The sequence below is a fragment of the Camelus dromedarius genome, chromosome 6 (assembly GCF_036321535.1).
Source record: "Camelus dromedarius isolate mCamDro1 chromosome 6, mCamDro1.pat, whole genome shotgun sequence".
Lineage (NCBI taxonomy): Eukaryota > Metazoa > Chordata > Mammalia > Artiodactyla > Camelidae > Camelus > Camelus dromedarius.
The window spans coordinates 71,404,727-71,431,033 of record NC_087441.1 but is presented as its reverse complement, the minus strand read 5'-3'; the positions used below and the strand labels follow the sequence as shown (position 1 = coordinate 71,431,033).

The following is a 26,307-nucleotide window of genomic DNA, read 5'->3' as shown; positions in this document are numbered from 1 at the left end:
AACAGTATTTAAACAGGCAACAAGTATTACATTACTCACCATGTCCAGATGAAGTCAGAATGACTTATTTCCTCCACTAATGGCATTTTCAAAATTCATTCTCAAAAAGAAAAAAAAATCAATTTAATGAAAACCACCCGATGAACAAAATAGCATTATGCAGGAAAAAATTTATGGATTCATGGTCAATTTAATAAACACTATTCAACAAAAATATTATTAAAGTGTTGTTACTTGTTTGACATCCTTCATAATATGATGATTATTTTTTAGGAGCATCATCCGGAATAATGGTTCTCCCAACAAAATGGAATTAATCCGCCAAAATACAAATCCACCTCTTCTAATAAATAAGAGGAGCTATGCTATATTTTCATGTTTTCTGTTTTTAGTTGGCTGACAGAATGCTCAGAGCTATTTAGAGATGAAGTTTTACTTTACTTCCCTGAAAACCTCCAAGCTTCCATCATACTATTTTACATTACTTACATTCTATTAGCTTGCTTTAATTTATTTTCCTGTTGTTTCTGGAGAATGTGTGTGTTAGTATGAATTCTCACATGAATACGCAAGTCATGACTGAGAGTTCACATTCAGAAATATCACGATACTTTCTAGACACTATATGTGGTCTAATAAAATATATTGCTAACACTCAGGTTGTTGTCAGAAACAACTTACTGTGTTGCAGTAATTTATACATGGTAATCAAAGCTCCAATTCCCCATCCCAAATAAGCCCCTGTAAATCCAAACTGTGTCTAAAGGCAGGAAACCTATTTCAGGATAGAAGGGTCTAATGACAGATAAATTGTTCTGAGATCCCTTGGATACTATCATGAGGGGCTCAGCTAAAATCAGAGTACTGTTTTGTCTCCAAGTGACCTTCAAACTAGCAGGATGAGCACCATGGCACCCCTGTGAGCAAGGGTCCAGGTATTCCTGTCCCCTTACATTTTACTGGTCCACCTTCCCCTGAGTTATTTCAGAAGATGAGACGTCTTAGTTCTAAGTGGACCCCTCACTCCTGAGTTTACCAGACAGAAATGAGGATTCAATTTTTGATGCAGCTGGCTCTGATACTCTTAGTTTAAAACACACAGACATATACATGCATATTTACACAAATAAAACAAAAAAAAATATCTGAGAGATGACTTAGTGTAAGCTGAGTGTTTTGGGGTTTTCATTTTGTTTAAGTGAAGAGGTTACTGGGTCTTAACATGAATAATTTATTACTTTGCTAATTTTACTTTGTATAGTCTAGATTCAAATTTATTAGGCCTTCTTTTCTTTTTTAATCGCAATGAAGATCACAAAGCCACTGACAGTGAAGTTTGGTTAATGTCATTTGCAGAGTTTAAAATTCTATGTCTTGGGATAAAAGTGATTGGTTAAGTTTTCAGTGATCTCAAGACTTCGAAATTTATCATAGAATTCTGTTCTCCTGATAGCCACTCAGTATAATTAAATGATAATTTCTTCAGATTATTTATAACCTTCATTGTTGATTTCAGTTAGGTATACGGTCATTTATTAATTAATACAGAAACTAATACATTAAGATTCATGCATTGTCTAGCCATTAGGAAATTATATTGCAAATCTGGGTAGGAGACGATCATGACTTGAAACAACTAGAAGAAAGCATCCTTCGTATAGTAATTGCATTAAAGGAAATGTCCGATGTTAGTTATTTCTTGTGCCTCTGGACTCGGCTGCGCTGCCCTCTGCCAAACTCAGGGGGAATTTGCTCAATGGAAACTAAGAAAAGGAGAAATGATTGCAGGGTGTTCTCTGAAGAGAACATATAACAATAATCTGTCTCCAGGGCTGACATGTGTCTTACTGGTTTATGTCATCCTAAGACCTCAGTAAAGTTGCAGGTAATAACACTTAATGATGGCTTGAGTATGACTTGAAATTGTTTAAATTTATTTAATTTCATTGTGGGTGTAGCCAGATATGAGTCCCATCATTGAAGACACTATAGATTACCATAGACAAATCATACTATTAGAAAACATGACCTACTGATATTAACATATTTTCAAATAATATATATTTTAAAAAACCAACAAACTTAAACAGTACCTTGGCATTTTATTAATTCTATTGAGTCACAGGTGCTTTAAATGCTGTGTCTTAATTTATACCATAGTTATTTTTAATTTTTGAAAAAAAATTATAGCTCAACAAACAGAAGGTAAGGGACTGTTGTAAATTAAGGAGTGAGTCCAAGCCAAAAGAAAATCACATAGGTGTTATGAACGTGAACATTAGGAAAGATGGTACAGAAAGAGAACTTCAGGAATAGAAGGGATAAGCAAAGAGTGGTGGACAAGGTGTGCCCTATAGACAACTTTTAATTGGTAGTTTTAGAAACTAGCTGTGCATTTTCTAAGAAAAATACTGAAACATATTCAGTAAAGTATTTATCATTTTTCTTTGCTTCCTTTTTCTAGTATATATGCACTCTAGGGTGCACAAGAAATTCCTATTGGTTTGTGAGGAATGCTTGCTCAGGTCATCTGTATCCCTGCTACTGTGGAATCATCAGCCATGATGTTTACCAAGCTGAAGGATGTAAGCATGTGTGGAAATTGGGATTTACAGGTAATCCAGTTAGTTTTTTTTTTTTTTTTAATTTGCCTGAGTCATTTAAAAAATTTACCAGGCTAGTATTCATCTTCCAATCATACAGAATATTTTATATTTCAAAACACAGTATGAAGTAAAAATGAATTTAATATTCTTATTCTCTGATCTGTTCCTTTCACAGACATACATGTGTTTTGCATGTGCTACATCCCAAGAATTCTGCTTGGTGCAAAATATATAATTGTGAAGAAAACTAAAGTTATCTCCTACTGTCAGAGATCTACCTATTTTTTGGAGGGATTTATTGAGCAAATACTCATAATGATAAACATATAATTGTAAACTGAATAAAATATTCATATGGAAAGATTCTCCCATTCAACCTTATAACCAAAGAACTTGTTTTAGAAAGAAAAGAAAAGAAAATATGGGCAATTGGGAGAGGAAGTTGCAGGTCAGGTAAGGTTTCTGTGACAAAATGACCCTTGAATGGAGAATGAGGCCATGGTTGAGCAGTTTAAGAAGAGACTTCTCATTTGACTGAATTTGATTTAAAAAAAAAAAAAAACATTGTTTCAAAAGGTACAATGTTTCAGTTATGCAAGAGAAATAAGTTTTGGAAATCTGTACAATATAGAGCTTAGAATTAACAATAATATATTGTATATTTAAAATCTTGCTAAGAGGATCTTATGTTAAATACTCTCACCACAAAAGAAAGAACAATAAAACAAACAAAATAAACAAATAAAAATGTAAGGAGATGGGAGGAAATTTTTGGAGGTGATGGATAAGTTTATGCGTGACTGTGATTATGCCTTCACACCTCTAAACACATCAGGTTGTAGATGTTAAATATCTGCAACATTTTGTATGTCAGTCATACTCTGATAAAGTACATTAACAGAGCCAAAAAAAAAAACCAAAACACTAAATTAGAAGAGATGAGTCCTTTGAAGTCCTGGTTGAAACTCTGAGAACAAGAATAAAAATTAGACTTGGGAGAGAAAGCAAACCCAAATTAAAATGCTGGGTTAAATTTTTAGATTTCTTTTTTATTTTAAAAGAATAGGAAATCCTTGTAGACTGTGACACATTAGAAAAAAAAGATTAAGTGGAGAAATACTTTGGAAAGGGGTAAATTGGTAGAGAGTTAGTTGTAATCATATTGTGTAGTGACGGAAGTTTCTGTTTACAGATCGTATACAGAGAGCACGTGACAGAGGTGTCAACAGGAAGCCGAATTTTCTGGATTTAACATCTACAATGAAATAATTCCAACACACATTTGATTAACTAAATTAATTGTTTTATACAATGGCAGTCATATTTCAAAATCTATTTTGATGAGCATAATTTTCTGTTTGACTACACTTTGAATGCTATTTGACTTAGCTCATGCAAATTGATTCACATTCTTGAAACTGCATGGTACTTCATCATTTTAAAGAATATTTCCTCTGTCAATGACGTTTTGGCACTATAGTTTGTCAACAATCAGTGAATTAGTAGATTTGATATGTCTCTTCTCAACTAGTGGCCTGTTTCATTCAACTGACAGCAACTGCACTTATAAGAGTACTATTACATTAAAACAGTGTTGAAGTAAACTAACAAATTAACCTTTGAAGCAGAAGACATGGTAATTTATTTCATCGTGTTCATAAGATGGTGTTCTGGAGAGTTAACAGCTCCTAATGACAGAAATAGTTACCAGTTCATTAAGCAAATCACACTCAAGGCCAGAAGTGATGGAAGAGAGCAATGAGTTGTCGATTACATCATGTTAGTGCAAAAAGGAATTTCAGAGACTCTGTTGTGAATACCTAATACTTCACAAATTATAGGGTCAAACAAAAAACAAGAACAACTGAAATGTCTGGTCTCAGAACTATTTAGGAATTGTGCTAGCTCGTGTTTTTAAACCTTGGCCACATATTATAATCACCTGAGGAACTTTTGAACCATACTACTGCTGGACTTCCACTACAGAACAGTCAAACTGGAATTACAGTGAGGTGGACACAGGGGACCTTTAAGTTTTCACAGATGCTCTTAATGCACAGATTGGAAAATATACTCTACTGTTAGCAGCCTGATCAGTTCACAGGCTTCAGTGTCTGCATGGTTTTTATAACTGATTTGCCTTTGTCTCAAAGTAGGACTAATGCATGTATACATTTACTTAATTTGAGCCATTGAAATTCTTTAAAAAAAAAAAAAAGCTAAAGGAAACATATTCAGAACAATAAAATAGCAGATCTATATTTTTAGGAAAAATAGGGGGAGAAATAGGAAATCAAATTGCTCATGGGTAAATCAGCTCTGAACAAATATTGTCAAAGTAATGTAACATATTTACTCATTATCCCTTCATGAATCTAAGTTCAGAATTTAATGAACATAGATAATAAACAAAAAAATAAATATTGTGTGACTTCCATATCTGAGAATTGAAATGACCTAGGCCATCCAAGTGAAAGAAGTCAGTGATAAAGTCAATAGTCAAATAGTCAAAAGAAAAAAAAAATTTAAGTAGAGCCACCCAAATTCCTTTTGAATGGCAGTACAGAGATTCAACAATGCAGCTTCTCTTGGTAAAGTTTTCAAAACAAAACAGATTTTAAGAAGACAGATTTTTAAAAAGTATATAAATAGAATTGCACATTTGATGTGATTCCTATTTTTTCTGATTGCTGTTAAGATCTTATTTTATGTTTTTCTCATAAAATATAATTGAAGAGGAACATTAAAATCAAGCTGGTAAATTTGCATGGGATGCATTAATTTTACCAGCAGTAAAATTATTTTAATTGAGAGGTTTTTCTACCAACTAAATGAAGTGTCTTACACGCCCAATCAATTCTTGCCAATATGATTGCTCTACAAAGAAGGGTTGGTAATTAATTAGAAGAAGCTCCTTCAAGGACAATTGGTCTACAGTGCACAACTTGAGAAAGAGCTGACATGCACTGTTTCTTTTTAATGTCATCATCTATGTTCATTATATGTATTATTAGGTTTGAGAAAAGGAGATACTGACAGAGTGGATAATGAGTTGTGAAGTGAAATAAGATAATACAGGTCACGGTTAAGGAAAGAAGAAATCATAACCAAAAAAAAAAAACAAAAAAACAGGAAAGAAATTCACTTTGAACACCTTTCTTTTCTTTAAAGCTTTTGATAGTTACTGTTTAGTTAAATAAATTAAACACATACATTGAAAACATTTAATATGTGCCAGTGAACTTTTTTTCCTAAATGAATAACGATTGCCACATTTGAGAACTGATATTGCAAACCAGTATTTACTTTTAATTCTTTTTGTTCTTTAAGAAGCAGTGAATCATACTTGTGACAGAGATGGTTCAAGATATTAATTATCATTTATTCATTATCAGTTACTTTTGTCATTTTACGGTGATTATTGTGAGAGCAGAAAATCCTGGATCTCCAAAGATATCTTTATCAAAAGTATTTTTTTCTTGCCACACTGCTCCACTTTCAAGTCTTCTTTTGGTAAACACCTTCTGTTGTTTCCATATCCATTTAAGATTTTAGGCCCTTACTTCAGGCTTTGAAAAACAAATCTGAATTTTAAAAACCAACTGTGGTTTAGTACTTTTAACTTATACTGCATATAATAATGTTTTCAAAACAGTTTTCAATAACAGAATTATGTTAATTGATTAATATGCTAAACAGAAATAAATGGCTTTCAAATACAGAAAAGAGCTAATTAAATAATATAAAGGAAGAAAAGATTTCATGTAAACAGCAGTTAAGATATTCAAATGCCTAGGACTAAAATTAGCCAAAAAATGTTAAGTTCGAAGTTGAGCAGACTTTAAATATCGCCACAGTATAGTTACAAACACAAAATCTGGGAAAAAGTTTCTGAAAATATACTATGCTGTTGGAGAGCATAGTCAAGGTTTCAAATCTCCATATTATTTCATATATTTATTAAGATTTCAATGAAATAACAGCAATGTTTTTGTGTTTATTTTATTTCTTAAGGTCCACATTGAAAACTAAATAGACAAATAAAGCCTAGAATATTCTAAAAAAAAAATGCATTATGTGGGTTGGCGGGGTAGAGACTTAGCTCTGCCGGCTATTAAAGCATGTTATAGAGCTTCAATAATGAAAAGCATTGATAGTCAAAAATATGCAAAATACAAAGTCCAAAATTAAATCCAGTCATGCTGAAAAGTCAGCCTGTGATAGATTTGCCAGCTCCATCATTAGGGTAAAAAGGGATTCCTCAGTATTTGATGTTGAACAAGTGGGTAGTCATCTGGAAAATAAGTCTGATTTGTTATCTTAGAACATACTCTGGGTTAAATTCATATCAATAAAAAGTTTTATATATAAAAATTGAAATGATTAAAAAATCAGAAAAATGTTGGAGAATTATTTTATAAATTTGGATCGGAGAGACCTTTATAGCTACCAAACAAAATTTAGAAGCCAGAAGGAAAAAGCTGGTAATTTAACTACATGAAAAGCAAAAATATCTGCTTGTGAAAGATGTCATAGAAGCAAATGGCAAAAGAAAGCTGTACATGAATCACAGAAAGTATTCCTAAATATATGAAAAAGTGCTTAGCTTTACTTACTGTGAAAGCAAAGCACATTTTAAAAACACCATAAATATATAGTTTTTCCTCCCATAAGTCTGGCAAAACTTTTGAGTTTGTCAGTTTGATGATTATATCTATTGCTGCTGAAATGTAAAACCACTGTATTATCTGAGCAGAGCAATTCTGCAATATTTATTAGTATTATAAATATATATACTGTTTGACCTAGCTTTCCCATCACACATAATTCCCATCCACTCTATTGAAACTTTTGAGGATTATATTCTATTTTTCAAAATTGAGATATAATTGAAGTATAACTTTATATTAGTTTCAGGTGTACAACATAATGGTTCTCTATTTGTATACATTGTGAAATGATCACCACAGAAAGTTTAGTTAAGATTCATCACCACACATAGTTGTATTTTTTTCTAGTGATGATTCCTTTTAAGATTTATTCTTTTGGGGGGAAGGTATAGCTTTGTGGTAGAGCAAATGCCTAGCATGCATGAGGTCCTGAGTTCAATCCCCAGTACCTCCACTAAAAAAAAAAAAAAAAAAAGTAAATAAATAAATAAACCTAATTACCTCCCTCTTCAAAAGTAAATAAAAGTAAAATCAATTTAAAGATTTATTCTCTTAGCAATTTTCAAATGTACAATACACTATTATTACCTGTATTCACCATGTGGTACATTACATCCACAAGACATGCATTTTGCAATTGGAAGTTTGTACATTTTGAAGACCACATCCCGTTTTACCCATCCGCCATGTCTGGCAACTACCCATCTGTTCTCTGTATCTATGATTTTTCTTTTCCTTTTAGATTCCACATATAAGTGAGATTATACTGTATTTGTCTTTCTCTGTCTGACTTTGTCACTTAGCATAATACCCTTAGGAGCCAGCCATGTTATAATATTGTAGCCAATGGCAAGATTTCATTCTTTTTTATGGCTGAGTAATACTCATATACATTATATATATATACACACCACATCTTCTTCATCCATTCATCCACTAATGGTCACTTGGGTTGCTTCCACATTTGGTTATTGTAAATAATGGGGGTACATGTACCTTTTGAAGTTAGTGTTTGTTTCCTCTGGATCAATACCCAGAAGTAGAAATGCTGGGTCATATGGTAGTTCTATTTTTGATTTTTTGTGGCACCTCTATTTGTTTTTCATAGTGGCTGCATCAGTTTATATTCCCATGATTGTATCCTTGTTCAATTCCCTTTAATTTAGAAGTACATGTTTTTGGATTCTTAGGTTATCTTTAAAGTATTATGTAGTAGTATTATGTCACTAATAATTTCTCTTTTCTGATTTATTTTTCTGTACCCTTAAGTCCAAAAATTTGACATTGCATCTCCAAAATGGTCTCTCATTTTCCCATAAATTCTTTTTATTTTCCATTATTTTGTTTTGTTTTATTTTCTATTCTAGTTTTCTAATTAAATATCTCTAAACTAGTGTTGAAGTTTCTGTTTCATTATATTTGTAATTTTCTAGAGCATTTTCAACTGTCCATTTTCTTGAGATTCTTTTCTTTTAAATAGATAAAATAACTTTTCTTATGACTCTGAGAATATTACAGTTTTGGTTTGTTTTAATTTTCTTTTGTTCCATTCATATCTTGATTTCCTGTAAGTTTAATGATGGTTTGTTCTTTCTCACTTGGAACCTTTCTACCAATCGCTAGGTGACCATATTAATGGTGAGGACCTAAGTAGATATACCAGGGGCTTGCCCTGTGAGGAAGGGCTGTGATGACTGTAGCTTTGATAGGGAGGTGCAAGTTGAATCTGCCTGTTCTTTGGGGGAACGAAGGGAGCATGGTATCCTTGATGCAGGAGCTTCTGAGAGTTCCTTTCTCCAAAGAGTAAACCTTGAAATTTATTTGTCTGTGTGCCTGCGGGCAGTGAGTGAGGAGTCAGAATAACACCCAAATTTGTGATTTGGGGAACAAGTCATGTGACTAATCTCCCTTTTTCCAGAACCCACCTCAGTGCCACATTCTCAGATATCTTGAAGTCTTAAGCATCTCAAGATCTGCTAGGTAAATTAGTTTGTTTTTCATGAACATCCCTTCTAATGAGACCTTTGTGTTTGGACTGTTACCATTCTGATAATTTAGTCACTATACCTCCACCATCTTTTCAGCTTTTTAAAATTTGTTTTCTTCCTTCTGGTTCTCTTACAGGATTAAACCTTTTCTTTCTTTATTTTTATTTCCTTCTTTCTGAGGCCCAAGGAGGAAGAGGCAAAAATGCCTCAGTTAAATCCATCTGTTTAATCAGATACATCATTATGGAACACTTCGTACACTGGACAACTTAGATGAAACAGATACATTCCTAGAAAAATACTGGTTGATAAACTGATTCTATAATAAATACAAAATATGAATAATCCTACAATAATAATAATTGAAATTGATAAAATAAAATAATCTTTAATTTTTTCACAATGAAAAATACTGGAAATATATGGTCTTATATCCATGTTCTCCCAAATATTAAATAAAGAGTTAAAGATAATACTAATTCCTCCAGAAAATAAAGAGGAACACATACCAATTGATTATACGGGGCTGGCATAACCATATTATAGTTGTTTTCTTTCAACACATTGAAGATATGCTTTTTATTGACATCATTAAATTTCCTTCTCTTTCTTGTGTCTGATCTGCTGATAATCCTATCCACGGATTATTTTATTACTAATGTAGTAATAATTTTCTATAATCTTAAACTATAAACAGTCATGTTACACTGGTCAGGTTAAAAAGGTCAGAAACATTCTTCACAGCTTCCTAGAGTCTTCCTTTTTTTTGAGTGATGGGTGAGATTTCTGAATGAGGTACATACGCAGCAGGGACATTTCAGCTTGTGAGCCCTCTCTATTTAACAAGTCAGTTTTAAGTTGCATAGCTTGGATGATATTTTCCAGGAAGTTGTGTCTCAGAAACCGTAGGTTTGTAAACGATAAGCAATTCTAAAATAGGGCTCTGAGATAGAGGACTTGGTGGAGAAATCCTTTCTCCCTAAGAAATATTATGATCTCCTGACTAGCAAGTTTCTTTTCACAAGGAGATTGTATCAGGTGTCTTATGTTTTTTCATTACCTGGAAATGTTACATCCACTAATGAAAGATAACAGATATTCAGCTCAGCTAAACTAACTCCTTACTCCCCACATTCCTTGGAATTCATGTTTTTTTTTTTTCTTTTGGAGTCACCAAATCTCTCATTCCATAAGTCCCTATCATTTTACCAGTTATAGTCATCTTTTCCTATAGATGCTTCAACACATTTATCATAGATTTTTAGAGTCTCTGTATGAGAATTTGAAGCCTGGGCCATGTGTGTGTCTGTTTTTACCAAGTTTCCTCTGAAATATTGGTCACATTCTTTTGCTTGTTTGCAGTCTCATTTACTGTATCACATATATTAAATTTAACATCAGAATGTGAAGTAGCTACATTGTATATGTACGAATGTGTTTATGTATATCTGTACCTACTCAGACACATACACACATGGACACATACACATCCCCGTCCTTTCTTCCTTCTTGTCAGAAGACTAGGGAGAGGTGCTGACCATTTTTCTAATATAAATTTTTTAAGGATTTTTTTTTCCAAATTTCTTTTGAAGTGGTTCAATATGCAACTACAATATATAAAGAGTAAACATGTTTTTGGTATACATTTTATTGTGTTTATCATTATTACATTATTTTTATAATTATTAGTCAGATATTTATTTGGCATTTGATTATTTGAAAAAAAAAAAAAAAAAAAGCAAATTGGCCTGGAAGCTGTGTCTGGTTCTGTTGCCCTATTTCTTCGTCCATTTCAAAAATGGGAGGGTTGGGCCTTATTCTGTTTTAAGTTTCTTTCAAATCTAACATTCTGTAAATGTAGATGCTTATTTTGTGGTAGGTGCTGTCACATTGATTTTATCAAGTAATTTGACAACTGCCTTTAATAATTCAATGTGAATTCCAGTTGTGACAGATCATTTAATGTTTCATCTCTTCGAAAGGATGTAAAGGTGGAAAACATGAAGTGGTTACCGGTGCCCACTTCTTTCTCACCCCCAACTGCACAGAATGCGCCATCCATGTGAACCAATCTGAAGCCACTGGTCGAATATGTTGGTTGCGACATGAAGGAACAAGGGAGGTAAAGTACATTTATGTGGTAATTTCTCATTGTCCCTTTAACTCATAGTTGTCTGTTTTGAAGAAAGCTGGAAATGTTAAGGTTGCAAATTCAGTGTTCAAGTTATAGGCATAACTTAAATGTAACTTCATAAACAAATTCTCAACAATCTATCTGGAAATCTTTTTAATTTATCTTTATCATATAGAAAGGTAATACATAGTTTTAAGAATCATTTTATCCCCGTCTTCTATGTTTTATGCATGTTATAATCTACTGATTGATTAAAGCCTTTAAAATGCAGTTGTGATAATGCCACTTTCTTGTTTAAAGGCCATAAAGAACTATCATTGTCTTGAGTTAAATCTCTGAAAGATTTCTAATTGCAGGTCAGTCTTAGCACTAACAACTCTGGAGCCTAAGACAAGGGTACAATGGGTAGCCCCCGTTTTCACCATCTCACATCAACCTTGTTAAATTCAGGATAATATTTTCAAACAAATAACAATAAGAAAATGAAAATTTTAGAATCTTAATTTTAAGTAGATATGGAAATTTTTGTCAAAATGATTCAGGAGTTTTCTAAAAAGTTTAGAGAGTTAACCTAATATTTGTCACCTCTCTTGTCCAGACACAACTGACTTGGTCATTTTATGGAAACAAAAACCAAAGTTGAATTTTATGTTTGGTGTATCATTCACACAAAATTTTCATTAAAGATTCATGAGCTCTTTTTATTATGAAATCTATTAAACCCACTAACATCGAGCCAGCTTAACAAAAATAATGCAAAGCCCTGTGTACTTAAAATACAGCCCTCTAAAGAAACATTACAAACGCAGGCAAACAGACTTCACACCCCTCAGACTTCCTGATTTCAAGTATGCCCTCAAATATAACTTTTATTATTTTTTAAAGTTCATAAACATATGTATTATATTAATATACTTGTACATGTATGTATTTAGCCAATCACAGATAAAATACTATGCACATAGATGATTAAAGTTTTTAGCTTTAAGATACATTTAGCTTTATAAGTATATTAAAAACAATATATATTACATTTAATTTACTAATTAAGTAACTGTTTTAGAAAACAAACAAGCAAATCACTTATTTCATATATATATGTTTCTATTTTTCTTCGTTATTTTAAAATAAATACCAACTTTATGCAAAGTAATTAACATCTGTTTTATTAGACTCAAGAGATAGCACAAAAATAAGAATCCAATAGCTCTTTATCTATTTTATTTTTTCACGATCACATGTTATATCACTTTGACAACTTTTATGTTAGACAAAATAAAAATACCAATAAAACATAAATATACATCACTTAATGACATACGCACATCTTAATTTCTATTCCATAAGACAGAGAGTAATTAAAACTATATTTAGAGATTAATATTTGTATATTTTCTTACTTAGAAATTGTTTAGGTATCCAAAGATAATTTATAAATTCAATTTAATGTCAGTGTTAAGGTCTTCCAAATATTTGGAATTTTCAATTTACAATATCATGTTAAGTTCTTATGATTTGTAATATCATCAATAAAACATTCTAGTACATCATTGAAGTACAGTCATTGAAAATGAAAAAGATTAAAGACTTCGAAATTATATTCATTATTAAAATTTTAAAAATAAAGTTTCAATAATTTGGAATTCATATTTTTATAATTATAGGCCATCTGAGGAAACAATACTGAAACAGATTTTAAAGGTTAAATTAAATTGCTCTAATTTGCCTAAAGAGCCATTTATTTACTGGAAAATTACATAAGATCTTTTTAATATAAATAAGCATCTGTATTCATATATTTAAAGAATCAAGACTTCCATGTTCATGCTAAAACTCTAAGGACCTAGCGTTCCTTTCATCTAAAAGACCAATTTAATTACCTGCACACACAGGTACACTTTTTCTGCTTTGTTAAATTTTTGCCAAAGGGAAAACATACAAATTAAGCATAGTTAATCATTTTCCTCTTCCTTGTATTTTTGACTGTGTGAATAATCGTGCTAGAATGTATATATAATGATACAGAATTATTTATGATTAATTAATTCAGAAATTTCCTAAGCAGAAAAGGAAGAAAAAAAACAGCAAAAAAGAAGTAAAGAGCTAGCTTCAGACAGATATGCAATAATGATTGTTATGGTTAATTATCTTCTCTCTGCAAAGAGCGGCAGAGACTTAAATGCAGAAAACTAATTTTCACACACACATTTTTATTATGAATAGTTCAAACAATAACTCAAATCCTTGACAATTTCATAGAACCATATAATTAAAAATCTAGTGCTTATTAATCCCAGAAGTATGAAAATGAAAGAGAGTTTCTTGTGCATTGAACAGAGTAGAGTAATCTCTTTATTAGACACAGGAGAGACTGACCTCATGAGAGTTGTCCTCTTTTTGCTCAAATGCACCTGTCAAGTGAACAATCTTGTTCATGTCAAAATTCCCCCAGAGTGACCACTGCAATTTCAGGTTGTCCTTTGAGAAATTATAGCAATTAGAGAGCTACTCATGGCTTATCACAAGGAGGGAGGAGTGTGTATGTCAAGGCCTGAGACCTGAGAGGACCCCAGAAACATATCAGGCACCTGTGCAGTGTCCTGTCTCCAGAACCTGCCAGAGCAGCAGGTCCCAGCTGAGGATGAACAAAAGTGATCACAAGATTTTTGAAAAGGTAACTCCAGGGAAATTTTGTTCAAGGCATGCAGACTGGTGTGACCGTCTGAAATCATCACTCCTTTAGGTCACCTGGGTGATAAAGTTACAGGGCCTTTGCTTGTCCTTCCCCAGTAAGCCTCCTCTCACAGATCCCTCAGAAGTGATGTTGACAGAGAGAGATTTCCTCTTTCTAGATCCAGTTGGAGCACATAATCAAAACATTTTAAAAATGCGCTTGCATATACCTCTGTTATTGTCACAGTTGGGGAGGAGAAAACTCAGTGGTTTGAAGTCTAGGTCCTGAACTTTGGCAGTGAGGGTATTTTAATTGGATTTTTGCAGAATTTTGTGTTTGTTCCAAGAGACCTCTAGACAATTCTGTTTATGAAGAAAAACTATTCTTTTAGATTTACTGTAATAAGGGAGATCAACATCCTGGTATAGTTTTACTAGAGTCTCAGAAGGGAAAAGTTATGGGTAGATATGTAAATGCTTTAAAGCCTTGGTTGTGGTTGGTGGGAGAATAACAGGGAAGGATTGGTCAGAGTTTATAAAATACAGTTTTGTGCTTTGGCGACAATGGTGGTTACTGTGTGGGGAGAATCTGTTTTAGGACCCAAGGAATGTCTTTCTCAAGACCCTGGGAACCATCTCTTTGAAATGTAAGCATCAGGGAGGTAGCACACCTACTACCTCCTAGTCCCACTGAGAGAATACAAGCGTAACTTCAGTGGGCACAATCAGCAAACACAGAAGGCCTATTCACAGAGCTCAATGCTTGCAAACTCAGGAATAACTCAGTGTGCACCGAGCATCTCATTGGTCAGCCTCTCTAATTTCCTCCAGTAGTTTTCCACTTGCTTATGCTAGCACTTAAAAACACACCTGTGTTTTGTTTCAGCAGACTTCAGTTCCATCTCTCTCCTCTATTACAATAGTCTTGAATAAAAACTTTCTTGCCTGTTTAACTTTCCTGCAAGTTTTACTTCGATTAATACTTTTCTAAGAATCCAGGTTTCTCGCTATCATGATAAAGAACAGTCACTCACTCCTATCCCTGAAGTCTCTTCATGTATCTATTTAATTAACAAAAGCCAACAATAATAAAAATATATGCCACATATGAGGCCTTAGAGAGTTTCTCCTTATAAGATCTCTTTACTATCTTTGCTAATATAATGGAGATGTGACTAATTTATAGAATAATACAATATAGTCCATGAAATGACAGTCAGCATTATTAAGTAAAATTGAAAATTTTATCAAAAGTATGTGGTAAATATTATACATGTAGCTTGTTAATTTTGTTAAAAGAAGTTAATTTTGTTTAGTAATATTATGTTTATATATGCAACAGTAATAATGAATTTCCAGAAAGAGGATTTCCAGAAATTTTGCTTTTCCTCTATTCTCCTGGGAAGGAAAAGATTGTCCACTGTCCAGATTTATGATTTTATTACATTTCTTTATCAAATAAACATTTTTAATATCATGAATAAAATAAAATATGAATTTTTGTGTATTTTTAAATATTTGGCTTTTTGTACAATGACAGGTTAATAATCAACTAGTAATACAATGTTAATTGTAAATATATTGTAATATAATTTAATTGTAATTATATCATAATACATTTATAATCGTTAACATAACATTTATTATAAATAGCATTGCATATAACCATTGAATTTTCTGCAGTAATTCCTATTTGTAGCTATAGCGTTTACTCTAATCATGGGTATATATGAGTAGAGCTCACCCTCTTTTTTCGATCAAAGAGCTCATTGAAAATCTGATGAAAGCTAGAAACAGCTTCCTCAAAATAAGTTATCCATACACAAGCACACTGTTTTTCATAAAATTTCAGAGGCTTAATGGGTCTTTTTAAGCAGATTCCTTGATTCTCTATAGATTCAAAACTGAAAAGTCTTTTCCCCTGGAAGTGCAGGGTTGATTCAACTTTGTATGTATCCACTGATACAACTTACTATCTTATAAGTTCTTCTGAGAGAACGCTTCTTATCTCCAAATTTAAAATATAGAAAACTGAAAATCTGGACCAATGGACTACCTGAAAAGATGAGAAACTCTGTTGAAATGCCAAGTATTTCTCAGTGCCAGCAACTGCTTGGAATGGTTTTTAAATATAGAAAGTAATTGCAGTAAAGAGTTAAACACCTTCAACGTATAATGAAAGAGTTTAAACTAAGCTTTAAATGCAATCTAGGTGTTCATATCACAGTCTTTAGACAAAGGATAGTGTACTTTTTAGTATATGTCGTTAAGAAAAATCCATTAGACACATTTTCATTTGGTTCTTTCAGATTTTCTTGAATACCAGTAATAATTATTTTGAAAATAAAGCAAAAAGGAAGGGCTATAATTATAGGAAATAATAATTTGCCATAGTCTGAATTCTGCACTTTTATTCTTTGTTGTTTAAACATTGTATTTTTCAAGATTTTATTATGTGTTAGTGACCTAGATTTCTAATGACTAAAAATACAACGGTTCTTTAATTATGACATTTTCCTCTCCATCATAAAGCAATTTGTGCATTCCTTTGTAGTTTTCAGTAGAAATAGAAAATTAAGATACATGAATACTCATAGATTCTAGGCTTTGTGTGTGGTTACCTGGTAATACCTAAGTTTTTTTTCCTTGTTTTGTTTTGAATCATCCCATGATTCAAACATCCCCGAATCATGTTTGAAAATATACAAACAAACTGAAGCTCTATATTTACACGGTATCTGGGAAACATTGCTCCGTGTCAGTTTGCACGGGCCAATCAGATCTGTCTGTGTACTCCTGACCAGACTAGGAAACAAGCAAAACAACCAGACAGGAGAGATGGGGCAGTTGCTACAAGTGGGGCAGACAGAGGAGGAGCTGCTGCCAGAGACACAGGGTCAGGGTCTGAGTAATGGGAGCGGGTGACCACGCAAAGTGGCTCTCTCCTGAGCCACTGATTTGCAAATCCACATAACTTGCTCCCCCTAGGAGACTGTACATATGGTTAAACAAGACTGTGCATGCTCAAGTACAATAGTATTAGTATTTCCCAATACAAAAAAAAACTTATAACAGGAAATCAAGAAAAAATATTCCCTGTGTATATACAGAACACAAGCAAAATTAAATTTTAGAATAAGACTAATTAAATTATATTGCTTTTACAATTAAAACCAATTAACTAAAGGGACTTCCAAGGTAAATAAAATAATGGAAGGGATAATGGAAAATTTTAAAGCAAATCAAAATTTTCCGATTCAACCTCTGCACAAGAGCAAGGACCCTCTAAGAAAGAAAACAAACAAACGTTAATCACTGGTGTTTATGCACATGTTACTTATGAGTAATTGAAGTTTCAGTGTTTTGTATTTTCTAGTTGTTTTGAAAGTGGAGAATTTACATATTGGATTTTTTTATAGTATTTTAGAAGAATTGGAAAACTGAATAAAGTTTACAGATTATAAAATATAATATTAAAATCAAAGTTAATTTCTTAACTGAAGTATTGAAAGAGTATATCCTTGTTTTCATGAAAATACACATTTGAAGGCACTGAGGATAAAATTCAATATGATACAAATTTCAGAAAACAAAATTAATAATATGAATATATATGTACAGATACATATAATCATATATTACATATATGCATATATATACACACATAGAGAGAGAATAATAAAATAGTGTCATAAAATGCTAATGTCTGGTGTTCTTCTTGTACATGCTTACTTAATTATAATAATTGTCCTTTAATTTAAGAAACTTTATAGTGGATACACTCTGTACGTAGGAAATGATTAAACACTCAGTGAGAGATAAAGATTTTTCTGAAGTACAAATGCATAGAATTACAGACACAGATAGAGAAAGCATATAAATTCAATTATAATGTTTCAGCCATCAGCTGAGAACAAATAGCATTTGAAAAAAACTCATCTGTCCATGTCAAAAACCTGTCCTCTCCCAGTGGATATAAAATTCTTAATTGTCTTGAGCTCCAAATAGGAAAAATAGAAAAACATATTCTCAGCTGACTCTTACCCAGCAGAGATTAGATCTCTATAAATCATTAATTTATCATTAAATAATCAGACTGTGAAACCAAATTTCTAATGCTGTTGTCACTGATCGGAAATAACTTACTGGCTATAAATAAACCAAAACCATAAAGGGAAAATGGAAGTATTCAGAGGAATGTGAAAAAAAAGAAGTTACCAAAGTTCCACTACAGTTTTGAATGATCTTCTGAGAGCTAGGATATGATCTGGCTGGGTTTAAGTTTTTCACAGGAAGTGCACTGCTCTGATGACAAAGTTTGCCTAATTCTTTTGGGTAAATCCACTGGATATATCTGTGGAGGATCTCCAAAAATTGTTAATGTGATATTTTTAAAAAGTATAATTATGACTTCCATGCAAATATAAAATAAAATGGTTGTTAAAATTTTTACTTAATTAATTTATAACAGGGGATATAGTAAAATATTAGAGTCAGCTCTAAGGCAAATCTGAACAACTCACTCAAGGGGAAAAAGGCGTTTAGTGATAAAGGAGACAGGTTTTCCATGGATTTGGTTCTCAATATAATATTACTTCCACCAAAACAGTTAAGATTTTAGCAAAGTCTATATAAGTTTGAGTAAAAATCATTTTAACAATTTTATAGTGAATTTTGATCTATTTAGCTTTTGACAGTTTATGTATTTCTGTCACAATTTGAGAAAAATGAATTTGACCATTGAGAGTAATTTTGATATAAATCGAAACTGAATTTATTTTATCCTTGCTAGAAGGACACATGAACTTAATATATAAGGGAAAACAAGAATTTCTAACTTTGAAATGATTGTAGCATTGCAGTATATAATGGACACATAAAACTTTTATCTTTTTTTCACAGATGTGTGTAAATGAATGTAGTTGTATGACGAAAGAAGATAATAAGAGATATTGGCATCTCTGTATTCCAGCATCACTTTGCAAAATGTTTGCAGAAAATACAACTGGCTATGAAGAAACTGGGTGTCAACATGAAGCTATTTATGAAGATGAATTCAATAAATCCAGGTATTTATGCATCATTTGAGCAAAGAATATCACCTATTTATCAAAATTTTATAATTGTATTGATAAGTCATAATTGAACTATTTTATTATATTTAATAATAATGAGAAAAATGGTTGGGTTTCGTGCATTAAACATATACATATATGGTTAATATCTATTATATAATGTGCACTATGTATTAAAAATACCAATAGCACAAACAAGAGGATGAGTGAGAATCTACTTATATAGAAATAATTTCTTGTGTCACATTAAGATTAAGTTAGTATCTGCAGGAGATTAAATCTGTGATAGATTCTGATCTATGTTAAGATATATATGGTAATCCCAAGAGTAATTATTAAGAAATTAGCTAAAATAATATAGTAAAAAAGCTTCATATGTATTAAAAATTGTCCTTAATATTTTCTTAATACAAAAGAGATATCAGAAGAAAAGAGGTATAAAAAACATGAGGCATGGCAGACATAAATCCAAATACATCCATAATAACATTATAATCAAATGGTTTAAAAACCCAATAAAACAGCAGAGAGTTTTCAGGCTAGATAATTTCTAGATATATACAAGTGTATACTGTCTACAGGAGACACATTCAGCATTGAAATCGTACAAGCAGATTGAAAGTATAAGGTTGAGAAAGATACATTGTTCAAATCACAACCATAGAGAACTACACTATCTATATTACTATCAGACACGACAGACCTTGAAAGAGAAAACAAACATTTTGCAATGATGAAAGAGGCAATCTAGATGTAGTAATTATAAACGTTATCACCTAACAACAGAGACCAATATACGTGAAATAAAAACTGGCAGAAATGAAGGGAGAAATAACCAATTCAACCAAGATAGTTGGAGACTCCATATCCCACTTTCATTAGTGGGTCTAACACTTGGCAGAAGGTCAACAAATCTACTGGAGATCTGAACAGCACTGGAAATCAACTAGAACCAGCAGATGAACACTCCACTCAACAACAGTAGGAGAACCTTGTTCTCAAATGCACATGGAGCATCTTGAAGATAGATCACATATTAATACAATTTTTCTTTGCTATCCCGAAAATCTTGGAATTTTTGCATGTAATGTTAAATATAACCCCAAACACTACTTTTCACCTATAAGCAGGAGTTCTATTCCAAAGTTTAAAATCTAAAAGTCCATGATAAAATCAGCTATAGTTTCAAAACCAATGTCTGTAGAGTCAAGAAACTTGTATAAATATATCTTTATGTGAGAGAATATAACATAATTTACTCAGGTTTTTAAAAATTATTTCTGAACCAAGAAATCTAATGATTATTAATTTCTAAGACTGTTGTAATTTCTGCCATAATATCAGTGACTTTTTTTTTTTATTAAGATCTTGAATTTCTTGTTTTGTGTGTGTTTTATTTATAATTTTGGATTTAACATGCAAACTTTATTACCTTCTAGGGAAAAAAATTTTGTTTTATATTTTACTTATGGAAAACAGAAAGGAAACTGGACTACGTATAAAAGTGCCTTATTATATGTGTGTGTGTATGTGTGTACATATGTATTTTTGGTTTTGGTTAGTCTGGATACCACTAAATGGCATTTTCTCTAGTGGCTGGATTCCCGTGACTATTGCATTTACATGAACTAATGTATTGTTTTCCCCTTTATTGTCCACTGGAGAATAAGATCACTTTGCTTCCTTAAGCTTTATAATAAAATGATATAGAGGTCATTACTTAATTCATTTAAGTAATTCCAAAGTAGATATCATTATATTGTCCATATGCATGCCAAAAATTAATTACAATAAACTTAATTAAAAGGAAGCATTTTTTGTATAATTCAGGTTCAACTATAGCATAGGATGAAACTTAGCTAATATATACATAATTTTCTCTCACGTATCTTTTTTTCTTTTGGAAGCAAATCAATATGTATGTTATGCATATAGAGTCAAAATTTGACTACATTATGCTTCAGGCTCTGTGACTTTTCCTACTTTTTCATATGTCAAACAATAAAAATGTTTTTATGCATGTTAGATGATTTTGTGCTACCTGGGCCATATTTTCATTTTATTTCATAATATCTAAATAACTTTTTATGTGTCTAACCTTTTTTGCATTACTTTTCAAATTATCTTCTGACTTGGGATTTTATGAAGCTATTTATTCAGAACCTTTAAGATGACCTTTCTCTTGAGCATAACCCAATTTTAAAATACATTTGATGATTATATCATCAAACAATATTAATGGAGCATCTGCTGTATATAAAACATATGGATCATAATCTTAGAACTATGAGTAGTAAGTAGAGTAATATATTTAATGTCTTCTATTTCTAGAATATTTGCCATTAAAGTCTAATGGTGAACAAAAACTATTAATCACCATATTTAAAAATGAGATCATATTTTCAACTTATACACTTTCACCTAATGCTCTTGCTTTGTCCTTCCAAGCATATCATTCACTCTTTTCAAATTTAAGAATAAATCAAATTAATTTATTTAATAATAGAGTCAGTAATACATTTGTGAAGTTTTCCATTAGTTAAATGTATTTTCTCAAAATAAAAGCTCTACAAAATTATAAAAATATTTTAAAATTATAAATGCTATATGTGGACCATTATAACTTTCTTGATAATTTTTTATAAAATTGATATACTTGTCACTGAATAGCTTTCAACTTAATAGCAATTTGTTTTAGCACTGTGTAGCCACACACACACGTGTGAGCATTGACATGCATATTATTAATTAGGATGATGAAATGCTTTACATACTGGTATATGACTAGGTGAAAACTGACGAATGCTTCAGTAAACTGGAGAGATTTCTTTCAGGTCAGTGGTTTTTAGAGAAATAATTTTGTATTCTGGGGACATTTTGGAGATTTCTAGGGTCATTCTAATATTCAGTATTATTGGCTTCAACAGCTGGCATTTAGCAGGTGACTGGTGAACGATGAATGCTATAAATCTTTCAATGCACAGAACAGTCTCATGAACAAAACAAAAAGTGTTCCATGGTTTGTACAATTTCCGAGAGTTTCATCATACATTATGTGTGTATATAAAACCTTTTATAAATATCTGAGTCAAAATCTTAACTTCATTTTACATACTGACAGAAAATATTTTTATAAAACTTCAATAATCATTGGCTTTTCCAGAAATGAAATTTTTATGTTAATGAGAAAAATATTATGTTTTATTCAGGAATTTATTAGAGATTTTTAACCACATTGGAACTTTACATCATCCTGCTTTGAATTTCTAGTACGAAATTTCCCTTGCCAGTCTTCAGTTACAGCTGCCACGACCACAGTTATTTTGACCTTGGGTGCAAATGGCTAAGGACATCCATGTGTCTTCTGGTTCAGTCATTCCTACTAAGGATATATGTTCCATACATAACTACATTCAATTACAAATTAGTGTCCTTTATATCTTCTTATATTAGAGTTAGGACATCATCTTGATTTTTTAAAAAATATTAGATGTGTAGGTAGGTTATATCTATAAACTCTATTATATGAAGTAAAGAGGGTGCCACATAAAAACAAAAAATATATTATGAGACAGACAGAAATATATTAAAAAACAAAGTATTGATCTGATTTGGTATCTATTTTGAGAGATATTAAATAATTAAATACTGAAGGAGATGAGGGCTGTATTTAAAGGCCAGAAATAAGAAACCTGATTTTCTCAAGCATGGGCCTATCAGCAAATTGAAGGGGATGTTTGCCTGTTGTCAATGGTAGCAAAAGCTCTATGTTGAAATAAGGAAGAACTTTGGAAAAGTCATCAGTCTGTGCACTTTACATATAGATACATAAGTTTATGTAAAATCACCCTCATATATATGATATTACATATATAAAAAACTATTAAAGTTGTTTTGCTGATATTTAGTTATTTTCCTTTGCTTTTATATTTTATCAATATAATTTTTGTAAAAATCAGTACAAATTAAACTATATCAAAAATTGTGATGTCATAAAACATCTAAGAAAAAAATTTGTATAAAATTTTTTAAAGTATTACATTCATACCTTAGAGATATTGTGAATTTGGTTCGAGACCACTGCAGTAAAGCAAATAACGCAGTAAAGCAAATAACACAGTAAAGGGAGCCACAGGAATTTTTGATTTCCCAGTGCATATAAAAATTATGTTTACACTGTAATGTAGTCTATTAAGTATGCAATGGCATTGTGTTCAAAAAACAATGTACACATCTTAATTTTTTAAATATTTTGTTAAAACCTGCTCACCACCATCTGAACCTTCAGTGAGTCAATCGTTTTGCTGGTGGAGGGTCTTCCCCCATACCAATGGCTGCTGGCTGATCAGGGTGGCGATGGCTGAAGGTTGGAGTGGCTGTGACAGTTTCTAAAATGAGGCAACAATGAAGTGTGCATCATCAATTAACTCTTCCTTACAGGAATGATTTCTCTGTAGCATGCAATGAAGTTTGATAGCATTTTACCCACAGCAGAAGTTCTTTCAAAACTGGAGTCTATCTTCTTAAACCCTGACACTGCTTTATCAACTAAGTATATGTAATATTCTAAATTCTTTGTTGTTATTTCAATAATCTTCACAACGTCTTCACCAGGAGTAGATTCCATCTCAAGAAACCACTTTCTCTGCTCATCCATAAAAGCGACTCCTCTTCTGTCCATGTTTTGCCATGAGATTACAGCAATTCAGTCACATCTTCAGGCTCCACTCCTAATTCTAGTTCTCTGGCTGTTTCCACCACATCTGTAGTTATTTCCTCCATCAAGTCTTGAACCCCTCCAAGTCATCCACCAGGGTTGGAATCAACTTCTTCCAAACTCCTGTTAATGTTGCTATTTTGACTTCTTCCCATGAATCATGAATGTTCTCAATGACATCTAGAAAGGTGAATCATTTTCAGAAAGTTTTCAATTTATTCCGCCCAGATCCATCAGAGAAATGACTCTCTATGGAGTCTGTAGGCTTATGAAATATATTTCTTAAATAATTAGAACTGAAAGTCAAAATGCCTTCTTGATCCCTGGATGTTGTGTTAGCAGGCATGAAAATGACTTGAATCTCATTGTCCATCTCCATTAGAGCCTTTGGATGAACAGGTGCATTGTCAATGAGCTGTAATATTTTGAAAAAAAATCTTTTTTTTTCCTTTTTTCTGAGCAGTAGTTCTCCACAGTGGGCTTAAAATATTCCATAAATTATGCTTTAAACAGGTGTACTTTTATGTAGGCTTTATTGTTCCACTAGTAACACAGGTAGAGTAAATTTATCATAATTCTTAAGGGCCCTAGGATTTTCAGAATGTTAAATGAGCAGTAGCTTCAACTTCAAGTGACCAGCTGCATTAGCCCCTAGCAAGAGTCAGCCTGCCCTTTAAAGCTTTGAACTCAGGCATCGACTTCTCCTCTCTAGGTATGAAAGTCCTAGATGACATACTCTGGCAATAGAAGGCTGTTCCATCTACATTGAAAATCTGTTGTTTAGTGTAGGCACCTTCATTAATGATCTTGGTTAGACCTTCTGGAGAACTTGCTGTAGCTTCTACATCAGCACATGCTGCTTCATTTTGCACTTTTATGTTATGGAGACGGCTTCTTTCCTTAAACCTTGTGAATCAACCTCAGCAAGCTTCAAAGTTTTCCTTTGCAGCTTCCTCACCTGTCTCAGCCTTCACAGAATTGAAGAGAGTTAGGGCTTGGCTCTGGATGAGGTTTTGGTGTCAAAGAATGTTGTGACTGGTTTGATCATCTCTCCAGACCACTCAAACTTTCTCCATCTCAGGAACAGGGCTTTTGCATCACTCCTGTGTTCACTGGAGTAATACTTTTCATATTCCTCCAAGACTTCCCTTGCATTCACGACTCAGCTGTACAGAACAAGAGGCTTCAATTTTGGTCTATTTTGGTTTTCCACAAGCCTTCCTCATTAAGCTTAATCATTTCTAGCTTTTGATTTAAAATGAGAGTCATGTGACTCTTCACTTGAACAACAGAGGCCAGTATAACGTTATTGATTGGCCTAATTTCAGTATTGTTGTGTCTCAGGGAATAGGGAGGCCTGAAGAGAGGGAGAGAGATGGGGAAACAGCAGGTCAGTAGAGCAGTCAGAGCACACACAACGTTCGTCTGTTAAGTTCTCCTTCTTATATGAGTGTGGTCCATGATACCTCAAAACAATTAAATAGTAACACCAAAGATGACTTAACATTGATCACCATAGCAAATAAGAAAAAGTTTGGAATATTATAATAATTGCATATGATACAACCGAGCAAATGCTGTTAGAAAATGTGCTAATGGACTTGCTTGATGCAGGATTGCTGCAAACTTTCAATTTGTAAAAAATGAAGTATCAGTGAAGTGCAATGAAGTGAAGTGAGATAAAATGAAACATGCCTGCAATTATTTTTGATAATCATCACAGATGTTAATCAAAATAAAATTTGCTTGTTAAACTGCAATTGTTACAGATCTTTTTCTAATTAATTAATGCCATAGGAATTTCTTAGGAATTTAACACATACCTTCAGTGTATTCAGTAGGGCGTATTACTCATCAAAATTGATTTTTAAATATAATAGACACAATTCAAATATAGTTGACTAAATCTTGAAATACTTGAGGAACATAGAAATTGTGAGTCCCTCTTTAAGTAAACAAGGTAAAGCAAATAAACAAAACCCAGAATATTATTCAGCACAAGAATCTTGTCAAAGATGGAGAGGAAATCTCTGAAAATGAATTAAAGATGAGTGTAAAATATATTTAAACATGGACATAAAATTAAAGAATCCTAAAATCATGCTTACATATGCTATACAAAAAATTAAAAAATAACAAAAAACAAAAAACAAACCAAACTTAGAAATAAAGGACCTTAGGATAAACTGTATGTGTAGCAATTTTCTTATTTTTAAAAGGAATATACCAAAAGAGATTTAAGTGCTTAATTTGAAATTTTAATAAAAATCAACAAAATCATAAAACAAGATATAATGAGCCAAAGTTAAAAGGAAAGATACAAAAACATTCTAATTTTCTAATCTTTATAGCAAGATTTTAGTAGATGATCTCTGAAGTTGTTCAGTGAAGAAATAGACCAGGTTATATAATTTTAAAAAGATCAAAATATGCCAAATATTACA

The 26,307-nt window shown here is 32.1% G+C and overlaps 1 protein-coding gene across 1 annotated transcript in view; it reads left to right on the top strand.

The window, feature by feature from the left end:
* The window catches only part of EYS (eyes shut homolog), a 1,182,030-nt gene that overhangs the window by 113,586 nt on the left and 1,042,137 nt on the right, over window positions 1–26,307 (top strand). Inside the window, 3 exon segments of the mRNA XM_031455943.2 lie at window positions 2,465–2,615; window positions 11,247–11,386; window positions 18,974–19,140. Coding sequence (XP_031311803.2) covers window positions 2,465–2,615; window positions 11,247–11,386; window positions 18,974–19,140 — 458 coding nt within the window.